The sequence below is a fragment of the Scyliorhinus torazame genome, chromosome 1 (assembly GCF_047496885.1).
Source record: "Scyliorhinus torazame isolate Kashiwa2021f chromosome 1, sScyTor2.1, whole genome shotgun sequence".
NCBI lineage: Eukaryota > Metazoa > Chordata > Chondrichthyes > Carcharhiniformes > Scyliorhinidae > Scyliorhinus > Scyliorhinus torazame.
The window spans coordinates 174,439,594-174,460,845 of NC_092707.1; the positions used below are offsets into that span (position 1 = coordinate 174,439,594).

Below are 21,252 nucleotides of genomic sequence, written 5' to 3' on the forward strand. Positions count from 1 at the left end.
CAATTAGGGTTAGTTTTCATTTTTGTTATTTATTATTTATTCATTTTTTTTTTTGTTTTGTTTTGTTTATAAAATAGGTCATTGTTATTTGTGTTGTTATAATATTGTGTAAAGGATGCACAATGTACTGTGTTGGTTGACCAAAAATTTTCAATAAAATATTAAAAAAAAATAAAAAAAATATTTAACCTTACAAGTGTAATTAATTGTCAATGCTGCCCAGCAGTCACTATTTGGAGCTCTGAATGCTGATAAAACACCCAGATACTAAAACGATGAAACTTAGGGTGCCCTGAAGTCACCATGAATTAATCACTTGGATTCAGTTGTAAACTCAGAAGAAAAATCATTGCAGTATTAAAAATAACTGCATTTGTGTTTTCCACTTTCTTTGAGCACTTTTGTTCACTGGGTCTAATATTAGATATGGAGAAATGCGGCTGTTTAGGCGTTATGGTTGTGAATAAGTCATTTCATGAAACCTCCAGCAATATGCTCAACCAAATTTGGCAATCTTAAATGAAACCTAAATATGCTTACTAATTATTGCTGAAGAGACATTCAAAACACTTCCCGATGGACTTCTTTATTCAATTTCACATTACAAGGAGACTGGAAAACAAAAATAAAATACTGTGAGTAAAATAATCAGTTTAAACCACAGCAATGGAATGGCAAAGCATACAGTCACATGGAAATTGATTACTTCTTCTGAAGGATGCATTGACAAATGGTTTCTTTCAATGCACTCAATTACTAATTCTCGTATGACATCACCTTAACGTGTTGTTAATGGCCAAGAAATTCTCTAAACTGTTAACAATCACCAAGATTGTACAATTGTGTAGATTAAAGTAAAAATTTGAGAGTGAATGCAATGAGTTTTGAATATCGAGTACACTGCCTTGTTCCCATTATGATCTGTGAAACACATTTGTGAATGCATGCATTATAAATATTTAACCTTAAAGTGTAATTAATTGTCAATGCTGCCCAGCAGTCACTATTTGGAGCATTTACCACTCAGCACAGACACATTTTCTATCACTTACGTTTGTAAGACGTATTTAATGATTCTTTACTCTATAGCCTTAATTTTCTATAGAAGGAATGCGAGGTAGAACCAAATCAATTTATGCTTTAGCAACTATGTTGGATTAATTTAACATGTATGTTTAAGATGATTCTTCCTTCTCCCCACCAACGATACTGGAGGTCACATACCAGCTTCCAGTAATTGGGACAGGAAGGCAAGCTTGCTCTCTACTTCAAATGCCATTGGAGCTCTTGTGCTAAACTGAGAAGAGCCTTACAGAAGTTAATAAAAACAAAATGACATTGCACTGCCTCCCTCTCCTCACAGCATCACAAGCCAGAAAAGCATAGTTAGAAAGTCATGCCGTTAGGCTCTGATCAAAGAGGTGGGGGGGGGGGAGGAAGTAAAATTTATGCGCACACTAAAACGCCTGTGGACTGCTCAGCAGTCTCGACTGAGATTTGAGTTGCATGCTCTCAGAAGTCCATTTTCCAGATAAAAACTATTTTCAAGCTAGGTTTTCAGAACCTCAATAAATTACTGGATATTCCTTACAACATTATATGAATTTACATCTTGTCTGAGTATATGAAAAATTATTTTCACCCATCCTCCTTCAAAGTAGTCGATCCACCTCCAAACTCACTCGAACCAACCACATACACATTGTGACTCCTACTTCTATTTTGCGCTTTGTAATACAGTGCTGTACCTCTATCCAGTTTCAAAAGTTAAGTTTCTCAATGCGTTTTTGTGACAAAGATACTCAACGATATTCTAAATTGTGCCCATTAAAAGAGTACAATGCCATATACAAGCAGTCAGTCACATCTAAACGTAAACAGAATGAAGCCAATGTATTTATAATGGGAAAGCGACTAATCACTTTGAAAGATGGTTGCATATACTCATAAAGGAATACTCGAAACAGCTCAATTACTGAAATTTGGCGACAGCCATTAAAAACTAGCCAATAGATTATTAAAAAATTAACCTAGTGATATCTCTTCAGTGGAGAGGAAATGAAAGAAAATGACACAGTGAAAAAGGTCATCTCATTAATTCTCCCTCACATCCTCCAATATTATCTATCTTATGTTACACAAATTTCATGACATGCTACTTTTATTGAAGATATATGTGAAATGCATCAGGTGGAGTTCAGGTACAGCAATAATTTACCAAATCCAACCTTTGAGAAATTTAGTGCAAGTGCATATCACATGCTGTGTATAGGATTGTCATGTTGGATTCTGCTTTGTGGCAAATGGATCCAAGAGTACAATGTTACAATGCTTCAATGCAGTATCACTCAATACATATCAAAAACCTCAGATCTGTAATTTTACATGAATTAATTTAGATTCTGCTGGAGCAGTTCCTGAAAAGGATTTGAACTCTTACGAAGGTGATGGCATTCATAGAAACAAAGACAATTTCCTTTTTTGCATAATTTTCAGCAATTATGAACTGAAGTGCTAATCAACTTGCATCACAATATGTTGGTCAGTAAAGATATTTTGCATAATTTTCAACATTTTCTGCATTTTTAAGGCAAAAGTCTTTAACTTTGTTGCCAGCCAAATTTGTTTGTTGCTTTAAAAAGCTCCTGTGAAGCGCAGTGCCTGTTTTCAAAAAGTATTTGACACAAACACTGAGCGTAACTGAGGGTAATATTTTACCATTACAGGTTAGGGAATCAACATCAAACGTTTGTGACAGAGACCCAGGTTTTTATACTATCTTTCCATTTTATTGCAATGGATCCAGAGGGAACATGTTGGTTGTAACCAAATAAACCACATGGCAATGACTTTGACACTTTTAAAATAATTGTCCCCATTTCTCGACAGCTATTCTACTCCTCAGTGCACAGCACAGAGCTATGTCGAGCAAGCAAAAATGGTCAGCAAGGTAGACTGGATCCAAACCTCCAGCTAGCAGAATACTCATGACATTGGAAGTAATGGATGATAACCGTTAGAGGATATTTTGAGAATGGAACATGTTTTAAAAATTTGGGGGCATTACCAACAGTCACGTAAATGGTGATCCTCCATCTGTAAACGTGCCCTCACTCAATGGTTAAACATATAGATTTTCCTGTTTGGGGGGCGAGGGGGGTCACAATATCAATCAATTAGTGGGGGAGAGGCTGCCTGGGTGGATTCGTCCCTTCCAAAACTCAGGGGGTTGAGGTCAAATATCATGTCCACTTCCTGCTACAGCCGAGATAAAAGCTGAGTTACTTACACTTTTTAATGCAATTTCCACACTTTCCTTTCATTGGTCTGCTAGACATTCCGTTTCTAGACTCCACTGCCACTTTCAAACGGTTAGAAAATACACAGGAACCTTACTGCTGTGATACCTGTCCCCATTCTGACAATCAAGCCATTACTGATCATCAATCATGCTGCACCAGTGCACTGCTGATATGATGACCCTGTCAATTAAGGAAAACTACAGTATGCCTAGTCAGCAATCCCGTGTTGTTAGCCCTTCGGTTCATTCCATGATTTATTTTGCCTTTCATTTTCGAATAGACATGATTCTTCATTGCTGTTTCTTGGTCCCGTTGGCCAGTACAGCAGGACCATCTACTTTGCCTTGCACTTCTCCACAATTACACCAATATTGATCCACAATTAAATAACAAGAAGTGAGCGCATCAATTTGCAGGCAAAGCACAAAAATTAGAGTATACTGATACTATATTAAGCACATTTTAAAGCTTTAACTTTAGTTCAGGTGCAATTGGACTGAGGCTTGAATCCAAGATCAGAAAGTATGGGATACCCTTCTTGCTTGGAGGAACTTTATAAACTATTCTCATCTCTAAATAAAAGCTGCATTAAGAATCTTTTTCTGACTATTTGAGCTTGAAAGAGTTAAAATTGAGTAGATACTTCCTGTCAAAGGCAGACATCACTATACTGATAAAATGACCTCTGAAGGGTCTTAGGACTGTGCCAGTACAAATTGTGGATATATCCAGTCTACTTTACATTGAGAAAAAATATTAACTATTACAAATAAAATGGTCTGTAAAGATCTGAGGTTGGTAGCACATGGCTTGGTTTCAGTTGTCAGGTAAAAGTTGAAAGATTGAGGAGTGCTTTACAGGTTTGCTCTTTCCAGTCAGACTGGTGGAAGTTGCTGTGCAATGAATTCTTTCACTGCCGTCATTTCCTGTGTGATGAAAAAACAAAGTCCCATTAAACTCTTCAGTTCAGAAAGGGAAGAAAATGTTATTGAAGTCATTGCAATTCCATGAATGCAATGCACGTTTTCTCCAATTTACAATTTGTTGAATAAAATTAATTTCCTTATACAAACACACATCTGAACATGGGAATTAGGAGTAGGCCATTTGGCCCCTCTAGACTGCACTGCCATTTGATAAGCGCATGGTTGATCTGTTTCTGGCCTCAATTCCACTTTTGCCTTCCTAATCACTTGCTGTACTTGCAAACTAACATTTTGTGATTCAAGTACCAAGACATCAAGATCCGCTGTACCTCAGTACTGCAATCTCTCTCCATTTAAATAACATTCTCCTTTTGAGTCTTCCTGCCAAAGTAGACAAGTTCACATTTTCCCACATTATACTCCATTTGCCAAATATTTGCCCAATCAGTTAACTCATCTATATCCCTTTGCAAACCGCTTACGTCCTCCTCACAACTTACTTTCCAACCTACCTTCATATCATCAGCAAATTTGGCAATTATACATTCCATCCCTTCAACCAAATCATTGATATAAATTGTAAAAAATTGAGTGCCCAGCACTGATCAATGTGGCACCCTACATCTTATACCTTGCCAACTTGAAAATTACGCATTTATGCCTAGTCTGTTAGCTCACCCCAATCCTTCATCCAAGCTAATATATGTTACCACCTACACAATGAGCTTTATTATGTATAACAACCTTTGATATGGCATTTAGTTAAGTGCCTTCTGGAAAGCCAAGTACAGCACATCCACAGGGTCCCCATTATCCATGTTACTTCCTCAAAGAAATTTGTCAAACAATTTCCCTTTCACAGAGCCATGCTGACTCTGCCTGAATGCACTGAGATTTTCTAAGTGCCCAGCTATAATCTGCTGAATAATAGATTCCAGCATTTTCCCTTTGACAGATGTTAAGCTAACTGACCTGTAGTTTCCTTTCTATCTCCCTCCTTTCCTGAATAGAGGAGATACATCTGCTATTTTCCAATCTGATGAACCTTTCCTAATCTGATGGGACCCTTCCAGAATAGAGGGAATTTTGGAAAATGTAAACCAATGCATCTACTGTCTCAGCAGTCATCACTTTTAAGGCCCCAGGACCTGGGGAACGGTGAGCCTTGCGTTCTAATAATTTTCTCAGTAACCTTTCCTTGGTGATTAAATGTGTTTTTGTTTTAAATTTAGAGCATCCAATTATTTTTTTTCCAATTAAGGGGCAATTTAGCGTGGCCAATTCACCCAACCTGCACATCTTTGGGTTGTGGGGGGCGAAACCCACGCAGACACAGTAGCACAGTGGTTAGCACTGTTGCTTCAGTGCTCCAGGGTCCCAGGTTCGATTCCCAGCTTGGGTCACGGTCTGTGCGGAGTCTGCACGTTCCCCCCGTGTCTGCGTGGGTTTCCTCTGGGTGCTCCAGTTTCCTCCCACAAGTCCAAAAATGTGCAGGTTCGGTGGATTGGCCATGCTAAAATTGCGCTTAGTGTCCCCCCCAAAAAGGTTAGGTGGGGTTACGGGATAGGGTGGAGGTGTGGGCTTGGGTAGGGAGCTCTTTCCAAGGACCGGTGCAGACTCGATGGGCAGAATGGCCTCCTTCTGCACTGTAAATTCTATGATTCTATGACACTGGGAGAATGTGCAAACTCCACACAGGCAGTGACCCAGGGCTGGGATCGAACCCGGGTCCTCAGCGCCGTAGGCGCAAGTGCTAACCACTGCTCCACTGTGCCACCCTTGATTGTATGTATTATAAGTTCCTCCCTCCCTTTCACTTCTTGATTTAACTTATTTTCTGGGATGTTGATGACAGCTGCAAAATAGTTGTTCAACTAATCTGCAATGTTTTATTTTTCATTATTAATTTCCCAGACTCATTGGCTGGAGGACCATACTCTTTTCATTTTAAATACCTGCAGAAACCCTTACTATTGGTTTTTATATTTCTAGCCAGCTGGGCAGCATGGTGGTGCAGTGGTTAGCACTGCTGCCTCACAGCACCGAGGACCCTGGTTCGATCCCGGTCCCCTGCCCATGAGGAGTTTGCACATTCTCCCCGTGTCTGCGTGGGTCTCACCCACACAACCGAAAAAGGGTTGTGCAGGGTAGGTGAATTCGTCATGCTAAATTGCCCCTTGATTGGAAAAAAAGAATTGGATACTCTTAAACTTATATTTAAAAATATTTCTAGCTAGCTTTCTTTTGTACTCTGATATCCTCTTCATATTTTTATTCATTTGTTACTGTTTCTTATATTCTTCTCAATCTTCACAGAATTATACTGTACTATCTTTAATTTTCATAGTTAGCCATGGATGTTACGACCTTCCCCTAGACTTGTTCTTTCTGGAATGTATCTTTGCTGAGTGTTATGAAATATCTCCTTAATTACCTACCACTGCATCTTTACTGACATGACCTTTAACCTAATTTCCCAAATCACTTTGGTCATCTCGGTCTTCATGCCCTCACAATTGCCCTCATTTAAGTTGAAAACACGAGCCTCACACCCACAATTCTTTCCCTCAAACTGAATATGAAGTTCAATCATGTTATCACTGCGACCTAGGCCTGCCTTTACTATGAGGTAATTAATTAATCCAGTCTTATTGCACATTACCACGTATAGAATAGCCTGCTCCCTGGTTGGCTCCAGAGCTTGCTGCTCTAAGAAACACTCCCAAGAACTCATCTTCCAGGCTGCCCCTGCCAATCTGATTAATCTAATCTATATGTAGACTAAAATCACCCATGATTAACGCCGTACCTTTCTCACAAGCTCCCATTATTTTTTCCTCTGTAGCCCTTCCTACGGTGTGGTTACTGTTAAGGGGTCAATAAATGACTCCAACAAGTGACTTCTTACCTTTGGTCTTTCTCATCTCCTACAAAAACCGATTCTATGTCTTGATCTTTAAAACAAAGGTTATCTCTCTCTATTGTAATAGTATCATCCTTAATTAAGAGATACCCCTCCACCTTTTCCTAGCTTCCTGTCCTTTGGAAATGTCACGCAACTTTGAATATTCAGGTCCTGGCCTTTGCCTTCTTGTGGCCATATCTCCATAATGGCTATCAGATCATAAATACTTAGTTTTATTTGAGATGGCAATTTATTCATTTTGGTACGAATGCTGCGCGCAGATAGTCTTTAGTTCTGCCTTTTCACTATATTCATAACCTCAAGCCTTATCTGCTGGCACACTCGGATCATCATTATCCTAATTGCTACCTTGCTCTAACTCTCGACTTGTTCTCTCACTTTAATTCATCACGTCTTCCCTCACATGATCCCTTATCTGCACTATTGAGTTTAAGGCCCTCGCAACCACCATAGTTATACAACTCGGCAGAACACTGGTCCCAGCATGGTTCCAGGTGAAGATAAGTAACACAACGTTTGAAAGGAGTATCTGCACCTTTGAGCTAATAAATGCAAACCTGGTTTGGTTTCATGAAGTTGAACCAGAAGCAAGTGCAGCAGAACTCGAACCTACAATTATCTGATAACATTCAACCCAAAGTCAGATGCTTTCCCCATTATGCCACAAAGGCACTAAATTCACTTGCTGGCTTGCATCGTAGCCGATATGTTTTTTTCTTCTCGGATATTATCTCCCTTTGCTTTGAAAGCTGCAGTGTAAACACCCTCCTCAAAGAAATCCATCTGACTCATCAATCTTTGGAAACTGCCACCATATTGCCAGCCTCCATTTCCCCCAAAAATCCTTGAACAAGTCACATCCAAATCTGTGGTAGCATTCTTGAAATTCTGTAACTGAATCTTTAAAATCTGTTTTCTACCACAACCATAGCACAGAAATGGCTCTGGGTATAGCCTCAAATAGCATCCCATGGGTTTAACCCTCCTTATCCTCGTTGACTTGACAGAATCATATCATCCACCACCTACATAACAGCTGTTGTCCAACTCAGTGGGACTCAATTAGTTACAGTTCAACTTATAAAATCATGGCAAAAAGTTGTTTTGCTGCAAGAATTTGACATGAATCTCACAAATAGCCACTTGAACTTTAAAAATTAATTTATAGGATGTGGGCATCGCTGGCTAGGCCAGCATTTATTGCCCATTGTCCTTGACAAGGTGGTGGTGAGCTGCCTTCCTGAACCACTTCAGTCCATGTGGTGCAGGTACATCCACTGTGCAATTAGGGAGGGAGTTCCAGGATTTTGACCAGTGATTGTGAAGGAACAGCCGATTATATAACCAAGTCAGGATGGTGAGTGGGTTGGAAGGAAATTTTCAGGTACCTGCTGCCTTTGTCCTTCTCAGTGATAGTGGTCATGGGTTTGGAAGGTGCTGCCTAAGGTGTCTTGGTGAGTCGTACAGTGCATCGTGTAGATGGTACACCTGGCTGCCCCTGCACATTGGTGGAGGAGGGAGTGAATGTTTGTGGAAGGGGTGCCAATCAAGCTGGCTGCTTTGCCCAGGATGTCAAAGAGCTTTTTGAGTGTTGCTGGAGCTGCAGTCATCCAGGCAAGTGGAGAATATTTCATCACATATCTTGTATGTGGTGGACAGGCTCTGTGGACTCAGGAGGCGAGATACTTGTTGCAAGATTCCTAGCCTCTGACCTTCTCTTGTAGCCACAATATTTATATGGCTAGTCTAATTCAGTTTTTGATGAATGGTAACCCAGGATATTGATAGTGGAGGATTCAGCAGCGATAGTGATGCCATTGAATGTCAAGGGGCGATGGTTAGATTCTCTCCTGTTGGAGATAGTCATTGCCTGGCACATGTAGGGCACAAATGTTACTTGCCACTTGTTAGCCCAAGCCTGGATATTGTCCAGGTCTTTCTGCATTTGACGTGGACTCCTTTCAGTGTCTGAGTCGCGAATGGTGCTGAACCATCAGCAAACATTCCCACTGATCTTATCACAAAAGGTCACAAAAAAATAAGCCATGTTTGTCAAGCTTACTATTATTTACAATGATGCTACCAGGCCAGTTTTGGCTGAATGATCGCTTCATCATTGCTTTCTCTTTCAGCATTTTATCAACTAACCATGGGACAAAATATTGAAGAACTATATCCATGTGATAGAACCAAATTATAAATTATGCAAATACCCAAATTTACCATATATAGAATTCTGACAGTGCAGAAGGAGGCCATTCAGCCCATCAAGTCCACACTGACCCTCTGAAATTATGGTGCATTATAAATTGTTACATACAATACAAGGTTTATATATTATAAATACAAGTGCAAAGAAACAACTCTGGCAGCACTCACCTGTGGACATGAGCAGTGCTGCATTAAATATGTTTTGAACTGAAGATTTGCAGGATTAATGATTGACTTTAGTTTATGTGCTGTCATTGAACCAAATGTTAGCGGTATCATGGGATCCATTTCACCATGGCATTGCAGGATGCTGATATCCTTGTTGACATTGCTACCTGCTGCCTAGAATTACCAAGAAAATTCAAAAGATTATTTAAAAATTACCTTAAATTCGCAATGTAGCTTTCTTGCTTGTTTAGTCGTATAATTGAAAAATATCCAAAAAGGGCAAGCTAATAAATAGGCGTGTACTTTTATGCATTTATACACCTGCATTAGTTTAAGAACATCATCTGGTTATGTTATTAGCATCTAAAATTCACCAATCACAAGCCTTCCCATTCAGCCCTGCTTCTATATGACACAGGACCCTGCTGAATTTTATTGAACATGAGCTGAAGATTATTTTTATTTGTTTATGGGACGCGAGTGTCGCAAGCTGTGCCAGCATTTATTGCCAATCCCCAATTGCCCTTGAAGGGGCAGTTAAGAGTCAAACACATTGCTGTGGGTCTGGAATCACATGTAGGCCAACCGGGTAAGGACGGCAGATTTTTTCCCCCTAAAGGACATTAGTGAACCAGATGGTTTTTTACGACAATCAAGAATGGTTTCATGATAATTCCAGATTTTTATTGAATTCAAATTTCACCATCTGCAGTGGCAGGATTTGAACCTGGATCCCCAGAGCATTACTCTGGGTCTCTGGATTACTAGTCCAGTGACAATACCACTACGCCACCACCTCATTTTCCACCTTGCTGAGTAACAGACCAGAGAAACCAAGATCACCCTTTTAATTCAGTTTTAAACCAAACCATTTCAAATTTAGACTTAAGTAAATGTCAACATAAATTAGTCAACTTGAATTTGATAGGTCTCAGCTGGAATAGTTCTGGGCACCACACTATAGGAAGGATGCAAAGACATTGGAGAGAGTGCAGAAGAGGTTTAAAAGATGGAGAGCCATCAGGGATGATATTGGGATGTTCTCCTTGGAGTGAAGAAGGCCATGGGGAGATTTGATGGAGATGTTCAAAATCATGACGGGCCTGGACAGAGTAGATAGGGAGAAACTGTTCCTGCTCGTAAAGGGATCAGTACCGAGAGGGCACAGATTTAAAGTCATTTTCAAAGAAGCAAATGTGATATGAGAAAAGCCTTTTCACACGAGTGGTTCGGGTCTGGAATGTACTGCCTGGACGTGTGGTGGAGGCAGGTTCAACCGATCCATTTAAGAGGGCATTAGATGATATTTGAATAGAAACAATGTGCAGGGATACAGGAAAAAGGCAGGAGAATGGAACCAAGTCAGGACGCTCATTTGGAGAGTCAGTGCAGACAGGATGGGCCAAATGGCTTTGTTCTACGTTGCACCAATTCTGTGATATTACTTCTGCGACAAAAAGCTCAAATCATTCAGAACTCTAACTGTGCACACCTAGAGCTTACACTTTTGGATCTTATGAAATTCGTGGTGGGAGTCGAAGGAGCTGTGGAGAAGCAAAGAATTTTGCTGCGCAAGTGTACAGATAACTACAAGTTAGTGCAAAGATACAAAGCCGTTAATGGAATGTAATCCTTTATCGCCACGAGTTTGGAATGCAAAGTGAGGAGGAAGATGCTGCTGTTGTACGGAACCTTGGTCCAACCCCATCTGTGATATTGCAATTTTTGTGGCACTAAACCTATTGAAAGATATATACGTCCTTGGACAGAGGAAACAGAAATTAACCAGAATTATATAAGGGCTTAAAGAGTTAAATTATGAAGACAGGATGCATAAATATAGCTTCTATTCTCTTGAGTTTAGGAGGTCAGTTAAGGGGTGATCTAATCAAAAATGACTGGTTGGGTACAGAGAAACAAATTCCTTTAGTGAAATCAGGAATGGTAGTGGAAATCCAGAATCCTCTCCCCCAACATGCTGTGGATGCTGGGTCAACTGTAATTTTCAAGACTAAGATTGATAGGTTTCTCTGCGATCCAAGTGAATGGCAGAGCAGGCTGGAGGGGATGAATGCCCCACTCTGGCACGTGGTTTCTGGTTTACATTGCCAGGCTTTGTTTTTTAAAATATTAAGTGATGTGTTAACATCCTTAGAATAACTTTTACACAAAACAATTGACCAAAGTAATATACCTATTTCAAGATCGATTGGGAGTGTAGAGAAGCAGCTATATAGCACTAAAAGATGTGTACAAGAGAACAAGACAAAGAGCAACATCCCACCGCAGAAGGCTTTTTAACCTTCTTCAAATCTCCCCTTCCATCTTGACTGCTAATGTTTGGTACCACAGGCACCAGTTGCTCCTCAAGTATTTTGTCCGAGTCACTACTCTTTGGACAGGAATCTTCACAGTGCATGGTAATAAGCCATTCAACTATCACTGTATAGCCAATCTCGTCCACACTTGCATTCTTCCAACTGAGCAGGGTTTAGCAATCAAGAGTGAAAACAGAGTTGAATAACCTACAAGGGCCTCGTGCTGCAATTACACTGCCAGTCCCATTAAATGTGTGACTGAACATGTAAACCCATACAGCAAAACCACAGAATTAGAATCACAGAATTGTTACGGCACGGGAGGCCATTGGCCAATTGTGACCGGCTCTCCAGATGAGCATCATGGCTTAGTGCCATTCCCGTCTTTTCCTCGTACCCCTACACATTGTTCCATTGAAATAATCATCGAATGCCCTCTTGGTTGTCTTGACTGAATCTGCCTCCACCACACTTCCAGGCAGTGAATTCCAGACCCGAACCACTCATGGTCTAAAAACATTTTTTCTCACATCACATTTGCTTCTTTTCACTTTAAATCTGTGTGCTCTCGTTCTTGATCCTTTTACAATCGAGAACAGTTTCTCCCCATCACTTGGATAACTTGGAAAGTTTTAACACTTAAAATTTTTTTTTTTTAATTTTTTTTTTAAAAAGAGTATCCAATTCTTTTTTTTTCCAATTTAGCGTGGTCAATTCACCGAACCTACACATCTTTGGGCTGGGGGGGGTGAGACCCACGCAAACGCAGGGAGAATGTGCAAACGCCACACAGTGACCTGGGGCCGGGATTGAACCCGGGCCCAGTGCCGTGAGGCAGCAGTGCTAACCACTGTGCCTCCCGGTGAGTTTTAACACTTAATTAAGTTTGGACATATTAATAATTTTGGCAGAACATTATTCTGAAATCTCAGATAAATATTTTGCAGCTGCACCAGAGCAGAATGCAATATGATCTACAGAGAAAATGTAAAATCTTGAGATACCTGTGGGAAGGTTTTGTGAAGAGGAAGCCAGCAACTCAGGGCTATAACACCAGCCAGTTTGTGATGACATGTCAGAGCAGTGTACAGAGACAATGCACCACCCTGTAATGAGAGCAAGTTTATTATTTTTCTTGGTCATTTAAAAAAGGTACTGAATAGATTTGGAAATAATTCTAAAAACCATTCACCTGTGAAAATCCTCCTAGAATGATCCTATGTGAAGGGATTCCATTTTTGATCTCGTGTTCAATAACTGCTTTAACTTGGAGGGAAAAAGTTTAGTTATTATAATAAGCCACATTTCTCTAATCCCTCTACTGAATACAAATATGTAAGCACACATCACAGAAGATATCTTTCTTATATACTCCGCCTTTTAAAAGCACTACATCTATTATTTAATCTCTGTCACACCTGTGTAACCTAGATTTGCTTTTGTGTCCATTCATTTGTATTAGTAGTTGCTGTTTCAGATCAAAGCTCTCTGCGATACTATTTTACTTCCTTGGCTCTCGCACTTTCACTCAGCTTTCCCTCCTTTGTTGCCATCATTCCAGGGTTGAATCCCACTCAACCAAGTTTACCATAGGGTACCTTCTGCTTTCTCAGCATACTATTACAGTACCGGTACCGGATATTCGGCGGGGGTGGGAATCGGGCCGCGCCGGTTGGCGGCCCCCCCCGCTGGATTCTCCGGCCCGGATGGGCTGAAGTCCCGCCGATAAATTGCCTGTCCCGCCAGCGTGGATTAAACCACCTTTTGAACGGCAGGACAAGGCGGCGCGGGATGGCTCCGGGGTCCTGGGGGGGGGGGCGCGGGCCAATCTGGCCCCGGGGGGTGCCCCCACGGTGGCCTGGCCCGCGATCGGGGCCCACCGATCCGCGGGTGGGCCTGTGCCGTGGGGGCACTCTTTCCCTTCCGCCTCCGCCACGGTCTCCACCATGGCGGAGGCGGAAGAGACTCCCTCCACTGCGCATGCGCGGGAAACTTTCAGCGGCCGCTGACGCTCCCGCGCATGTGCCGCCCCGACATGTCATTTCCGCGCCAGCTGGCGGGGCAACAAAAGCCGTTTCCGCCAGCTGGCGGGGCGGAAATTCCTCCGGCGTCGGCCTAGCCCCTCAATGTTGGGGCTCGGCCCCCAAAGATGCGGAGCATTCCGCACCTTTGGGGCGGCGCGATGCCCGTCTGATTGGCGCCGTTTTGGGTGCCAGTCGGCGGACATCGAGCCGTTTTGGGAGAATTTCGCCCTAGGTTTGTGTAACCTTTGAAATTCTCCTCGTGAACCCTCTAGATCTCAAACCCCATCCCCACCTTTCTTTAATAAAATTCTTAAAACTTAATCTTTCACTAAGTGTTTGATCACTCTCCCTAATCATGCCAGCTTTAGCTGGACATTCCTTGTTCATCATGCCTCTGAAGTGCTGTCGGAAATCTTTCTGTTAAATGATGATATATAAATGCATATATAAATCGATATATAAATCTGTCCTGGTCCACCCACGTCGACGCTACCACCAAGAAAGCACAACAGCGCCTATACTTCCTCAGGAAACTAAGCAAATTTGGCATATCCACATTAACCCTTACCAACTTTTACAGATCCACCATAGAAAGCATCCTATCCAGCTGCATCACAGCCTGGTATGGCAACTGCTCGGCCCAGGACCGCAAGAAACTTCAGAGAGTCGTGAACACCAGTCCATCACACGAACCTGCCTCCCATCCATTGACTCCATCTACACCTCCCGCTGCCTGGGGAAAGCGGGCAGCATAATCAAAGATCCCTCCCACCCGGCTTACTCACTCTTCCAACTTCTTACATTGGACAGGACATACAGAAGTCTGAGAACACGCACGAACAGACTCAAAAACAGCTTCTTCCCCGCTGTTACCAGATTCCTAAGTGACCCTCTTATGGACTGACCTCATTAACACTACACCCTGTATGCTTCATCCGATGCTAGTGCTTATGTAGTTACATTGTATATGTTGTGTTGCCCTATTATGTATTTTCTTTTCTTCCCATGTATTTAATGATCTGTTGAGCTGCTCGCAGAAAAATACTTCTCACTGTACCTTGGTACACGTGACAATAAACAAATCCAATCCAATCCAAGGTGTTGTATAGTTAAAGTACTCAACTTTTCCTATTTAAAGTGTGATGTGGGATTAAAAAAAGATTTGGATACAGGAATGGAGACTTACTGCAGTCAGAAGCTTTCTTTATACCAGTTTCGTCTTCTGCATCTTCTGGTTTTAATCCTACCAAGTCAAACCTTTCAAACAGAAGAGAATGGGAATTTCTGCACTCTCAAATATAATGCACAATTAAGCAAAATAAAGTTACGGTGTAGTTAAAAATGGAAAATAATGATTTATGTTCTGCTTTAAAAGTGGTTGAATTATGAACGGAAAATAGTACCTCCAACATTGCTCTGCGATCATAAGAATTAGGAGTAGACAAATCAGCCCCTCAAGCCGGCTCTGCCATTCAATATGATCATGGCCGATCTCATCTCATGGCCTCAACTCCACTTTCCTGTCCGTTCTCCACAACCATTACTAATTTAAAATCGGTCTACCTGCTTCTTAAACTTACTTAATGTCCCAACATCCACCGCACCTAGGGTAGTGAATTCGTCAGATTCAGGACCTTTTGAGAAAAATAATTTCTCCTCATCTGTTTTAAATCTGCTACCCCGTATCCTAAAACTATCACCTCTCGTTCTAGATGACCCCACAAGAGGAAGCGTCAACTCTACGTTTTACGTTTTCTTTGTCAACAATACCTTTTATCATCTAATATACTGCAATTAGATCTGCTCTTATTCTTCTAAAGTTGAGCACAGGCCTAACTTGCTCAATCTTGCTTCATAAGACAAACCTTAATGCAACTACATCCCTCCTCAAATAAGGGGGGTCAAAACAGTACACAGTACTCAAGGTGCGGTCTCACCAATGCTTTGTACAGTTGCAGAAACACTTCCCTATTTTTATACTCTATTCCTTTAGTTCAAAGGCCAAAATTCAATTTGCCTCCCTTATTTCCTGCTGTACCTGCACACTAGCGTTCTGCAATTCATGCACGAGGCCACTCGGATCCCTCTGCACCGAACCACTCTGAAGTTTTTCTCCATTTATAAGTTGCCATTCTATTTTTCTGACCAGACCAAAATGGACACCCTCACACTTATCCATGTTAAACTCCATCTGCCAAATTTCGGTCCACTCACCTAACCTATTAATATCCATTTGTAAATTTCTTATTTCCGCATTGCAATTTCCAATCCCACCTATTTTAGTGTAATTTGCAAATTTTCCTATAGTACCTTCTATCCCTACATCCAAGTCATTAGTATATATTGTTGGGACCCTGAAGACCAAACCCTGTGGCCCCCACTAGTTACATTTTGCCAACCAGTAGTGGCAAAGACTTAGGGGTGATTACCTCATGAGACCATACTGAATCAATACACTTGAATGGTTAGACTTCTGGTTGCGGCGATGCGGAGCTAAGCCACACGATTCGGCAGCTCCCGCTATTACGGACTTTCGGGCTCTCTAGAGGAGACCCAACGGGAATTTTTTGAAGACGTTCCGTGTGGGAAGGGAAGAGTGAGGTCCCCCTTCACCGTTTATGGACCGGACCAGAAGTGAAACGGCCAAAAAAGCGGCGTTGGAGCAGCGAGGGAAGAAAAACAAAATGGCGGCGGCCGGGGATAAAGTGGAATGCGGGCCGGAACTGCAAGAGTTCATCAAGCGCTGCTTCGAGGAGCTGCGGAAGGAGATGCTGGCGCCTATGCTGTCGGCGATTGAAGGACTAGGGATGATCCAGAAGGCCCACGAGGTAAAGATCCAGGAGTCAATGAGAACGAGGACGAGATCTTGGACCTGGCGGTGAGAGTGGAGGAGCACGAGGCGCTACACAAGAGGTGGGCGGGAAGATTCGAAGACCTGGAGAACAGGTCGAGGAGAAAGAATCTTCGGATCCTGGGTCTCCCTGAAGGAGTGGAGGGGGCCGATGCCGGGGCATATGCGAGCACGATGCTCGAGTCGATGATGGGCGTGGAGGCCCCTTCGAGGCCTTTGGAGCTGGACGGGGCACACCGGGTGCTGGCGAGGAGGCCCAAGGCTAACGAGCCGCCAAGGGCGATTGTGGTGAGGTTTCACCGTTTCACGGACAGAGAGAGGGTCTTGAAATGGGCCAAGAAAGAGCGGAGAAGCAGCTGAGAGAATGCGGAGATCCGAAAATACCCGGACTGGAGCACGGAGGTTGCAAAGAGGAGAGCGGGTTTCAACTGGGCCAAGGCGGTGCTGCACCGGAAAGGAGTGAGATTTGGAATGCTGCAGCCAGCGCGATTGTGGGTCACATACAAGGATCAGCACCATTATTTTGAAACGCCTGAAGAGGCTTGGACCTTTATTCAAACCGAAAAGTTGGACTCAAACTGAGGGTTTGTGAAGGTGAGGGGGGATGTTTGGTGTTTGATGGTTGTTGTACATAGGGTGTTAATCACGCGCAGGAAATGTTACACGGGCTGGGGGAGAGAGAGGGATGGCGATGGGGGAAAAGAGACAAGGCCGCGACAGGAGCTGCGCCAGAGGGGGCGGGGTAGGCCTAGAAAAGCGTGTGTTTTTTCCCGCGCTAGGGAGGAAAGGTGGGAGGGGGAAATGGAGGAACGCACACTGATTGGGAGATTCCCACACGGGGGGATTAATGGGACGGCGGGGGAAGCCGGGGTCAGCAGGTGTTAGCTGACTTACGGGAGTGTTATGGGGGGAGCAAAAAAGCTAGACACGGGTCTAGCAGGGAGGGAGGGAGGGGGAAAGGTTGCTGCTGCACTGGCCAAAGGGGAATGGGACACAGAAGAGATGGTCGGGGCGGGGGTCTCCCGTCTGGGGGACTGGAGGGTGAGGGCGGCACGGGCACGGGACTGGCCTAGAAAAGGAGATGGCTAGTCGGCGGGGGTGGGTGGGAGCCCGGGAGCCCCCCCCCCAATCCGGCTGATCACGTGGAATGTGAGGGGCCTGAATGGGCCGGTAAAGAGGGCCTGAGTGTTCGCGCACTTAAAGGGACTGAAGGCAGATGTGGTCATGCTCCAGGAGACACATTTGAAGGTGGCGGATTAGGTCAGGTTAAGAAAGGGGTGGGTAGGACAGGTATTCCATTCGGGGCTGGACGCGAAGAACAGAGGGGTGGCAATATTGGTGGGGAAGCGGGTGTCGTTTGAGGCCAAGAATATCGTAGTGGACAACGGAGGTCGATATGTGATGGTGAGCGGTAAGTTGCAGGGGACGTGGGTGGTATTGGTAAATGTATACGCCCCGAACTGGGATGATGCCGGATTCATGAAGCGCATGTTGGGGCACATTCCGGATCTGGAGGTAGGAAGCTTGATAATGGGTGGGGATTTTAATACGGTGTTGGACCCAGCACTGGATCGCTCCAGATCTAGGACCGGAAAGAGGCCGGCGGCGGCTAAGTGCTTAGGGGGTTTATGGATCAGATGGGGGGAGTGGACCCGTGGAGGTTTGCCAGGCCGCAGGCCAGGGAATTTTCTTTTTTCTCCCACGTGCACAAAGCCTACTCCCGGATAGATTTTTTTGTTCTGGGCAGGGCGCTGATCCCGAAAGTGGAGGGAACGGAGTATTCGGCCATAGCCATTTCAGATCACGCCCCGCACTGGGTGGAACTGGAGTTGGGGAGGAGAGGGACCAACGCCCGCTGTGGCAGTTGGATGTGGGACTGCTGGCAGATGAGGCGGTGTATGGGAGGGTGCGGGGGTGTATCGAAAGGTACTTGGAGGTCAACGACAACGTGGAGGTGCGGGTGGGGGTGGTATGGGAGGCGTTGAAGGCGGTGATCAGGGGAGAGCTAATCTCCATCAGGGCTCATAGGGAGAAGATAGAGGGCATGGAAAGGGAGAGGTTAGTGGGGGAGATTTTAAGAGTGGATAGGAGATACGCAGAGGCCCCTGAGGAGGGATTACTAAGGGAAAGGCGACGTCTCCAGACGGAGTTTGACCTGTTGACCACAGGGAAGGCAGAGGCACAGTGGAGGAAAGCGCAGGGGGCGACGTACGAGTATGGGGAGAAGGCGAGTCGGATGCTGGCACACCAGCTCCGTAAGAGGATGGCAGCGAGGGAAATAGGTGGAGTCAAGGATGGAAGGGGAGCTACGGTGCGGAGTGCGACGAAAATAAATGAGGCATTCAAGGCCTTTTATGAGGAGCTGTACAGATCCCAGCCCCCAGCGGGGGAAGAGGGGATGAGACGATTCCGAGACCAACTGAGATTCCAGAGGGTGGAGGAGCAAGAGGTGGCTGGTTTGGGGGCACCAATTGGGTTGGAGGAGTCGAGCAAGGGTTTGGGGAGTATGCAGGCAGGGAAGGCCCCGGGACTGGACGGGTTCCCAGTTGAGTTCTACAGGAAGTACGTAGACCTGCTGGCCCCGCTGCTAGTGAGGACTTTTAATGAGGCAAGGGAGGGAGGGACCCTGCCCCCGACAATGTCGGAGGCGACAATTTCTTTGATCCTGAAGCGGGACAAGGACCCACTGCAATGTGTCGCTTTATGCAGATGACCTGTTGCTGTATGTGGTGGATCCAGTGGAGGGGATGGAGGAGGTCATGCAGACTCTAAGGGTGTTTGGGGATTTTTCGGGCTATAAGCTTAATGTAGGGAAGAGTGAGCTTTTTGTAGTACAGGCAGGGGACCAAGAAAGGGGGATAGGCGATCTACCGCTGAGGAGAGGGCGGAGGGGAGTTTTCGGTACCTGGAGATCCAGATAGCCAGGAGTTGGGGAGCCCTATATAACCTGAATCTGACGAGACTGGTGGAGCAGATGGAGGAGGACTTCAAAAGATGGGACATGTTACCGCTCTCGCTAGCGGGTAGAGTGCAGTCGGTCAAAATGGTGGTCCTTCCGAGGTTTTTCTTTGTGTTTCAGTGCCTTCCAATCGTGATCACCAAGGCCTTTTTAAGAGGGTAGGCAGGAGCATTATGGGGTTTGTGTGGGCGAATAAGAAACCGAGGGTAAGGAGAGGGTTTTTGGAGCGCAGTAGGGACCGAGGAGGGTTGGCGCTGCCGAATATGGGGAGCTACTACTGGGCAGCAAATGTTGCGATGATCCGTAAGTGGGTCATGGAGGGAGAGGGGGCGGCATGGAAGAGGTTGGAGATGGCGTCCTGCAAAGGAACGAGCCTGGGGGCGCTGGTGACGGCACCGCTGCCGCTCTCGCCGTCAAGGTTCACCACGAGTCCAGTGGTGGCGGCAACGCTAAAGATCTGGGGCCAGTGGAGACGGCACAGGGGTGCAATGGGAGCCTCGGTGTGGTCCCCGATCAGGGGTAACCACCGGTTTGTCCCGGGGAGGATGGACAGGGGGTTTCAGAGCTGGCATCGGGCGGGGATCAGAAGAATGGGGGACCTGTTCATTGATGGGACGTTTGCAAGCCTAGGGGCACTAGAGGAGAAGTTTGGGCTACCCCCGGGAAATGCTTTCAGATACATGCAGGTGAGGGAATTCCCGTTGCTCCCGGCATAGGAAATTCAAGACAGGGCGATCTCGGGCGTATGGGTGGGAGAGGGCAAGGTGTCGGCAATATACCAGGGGATGAAAGAAGAGGGGGAGGCGTTGGTAGAGGAGCTGAAGGGTAAATGGGAGGAGAAGCTGGGGGAGGAGATTGAGGAGGGGTTATGGGCTGATGCCCTAGGTAGGGTTAATTCCTCTTCCTCGTGTGCCAGGCTTAGCCTGGTACAATTTAAGGTGGTTCACAGAGCGCACTTGACGGGGGCGAGGCTGAGTAGGTTCTTTGGGGTGGAGGACAGATGTGGGAGGTGCTCAGGAAGTCCGGCAAACCATGTCCATATGTTTTGGTCATGCCCGGCACTGGAGGGGTTCTGGAGGGGAGTGGCGGGAACAATATCTAAGGTGGTGAAAGCCCGGGTCAAGCCAAGCTGGGGGCTAGCAATATTTGGAGCAGTGGATGAGCCGGGAGTGCAGGAGGCGAAAGAGGCCGGCATACTGGCCTTTGCGTCCCTAGTCGCCCGGCGAAGGATCTTGCTAATGTGGAAGGAGGCGAAGACCCCCAGTGTGGAGGCCTGGATAAATGACATGGCTGGGTTCATTAAGCTGGAGAGGATAAAGTTTGCCTCGAGAGGGTCTGCGCAGGGGTTCTACAGGCGGTGGCAACCGTTCCTAGACTATCTCGCGGAGCGTTAGAGGAAGGTTGGTCAGCAGCAGCAGCAGCAGCAACCGGGGGGGGGGTCTGCCTGGGGGGTATTTGAGCAAGAGAACACATGAAAGATCTGGAAAACTGGCATGTACGGGAGGAATCCAGTGTACAAATCTCTGTAACATATCGTTTTACCATGTTTGTATCTTGCTACGTGTGT

The 21,252-nt window shown here is 44.9% G+C and overlaps 1 protein-coding gene across 1 annotated transcript in view; it reads right to left on the reverse strand.

The window, feature by feature from the left end:
* Positions 1-570: 570 nt before the first annotated feature.
* Positions 571-21,252, reverse strand: part of lypla2 (lysophospholipase 2) — a 53,121-nt gene continuing 32,439 nt past the window's right edge. Inside the window, exons 6-10 of the mRNA XM_072501179.1 lie at positions 15,062-15,132; positions 13,044-13,117; positions 12,856-12,957; positions 9,534-9,707; positions 571-4,228 (exon numbers count right to left, since the gene is read on the reverse strand). Coding sequence (XP_072357280.1) covers positions 4,178-4,228; positions 9,534-9,707; positions 12,856-12,957; positions 13,044-13,117; positions 15,062-15,132 — 472 coding nt within the window. The 3' untranslated portion in view covers positions 571-4,177. The remainder of the gene's footprint in view (positions 4,229-9,533; positions 9,708-12,855; positions 12,958-13,043; positions 13,118-15,061; positions 15,133-21,252) is intronic.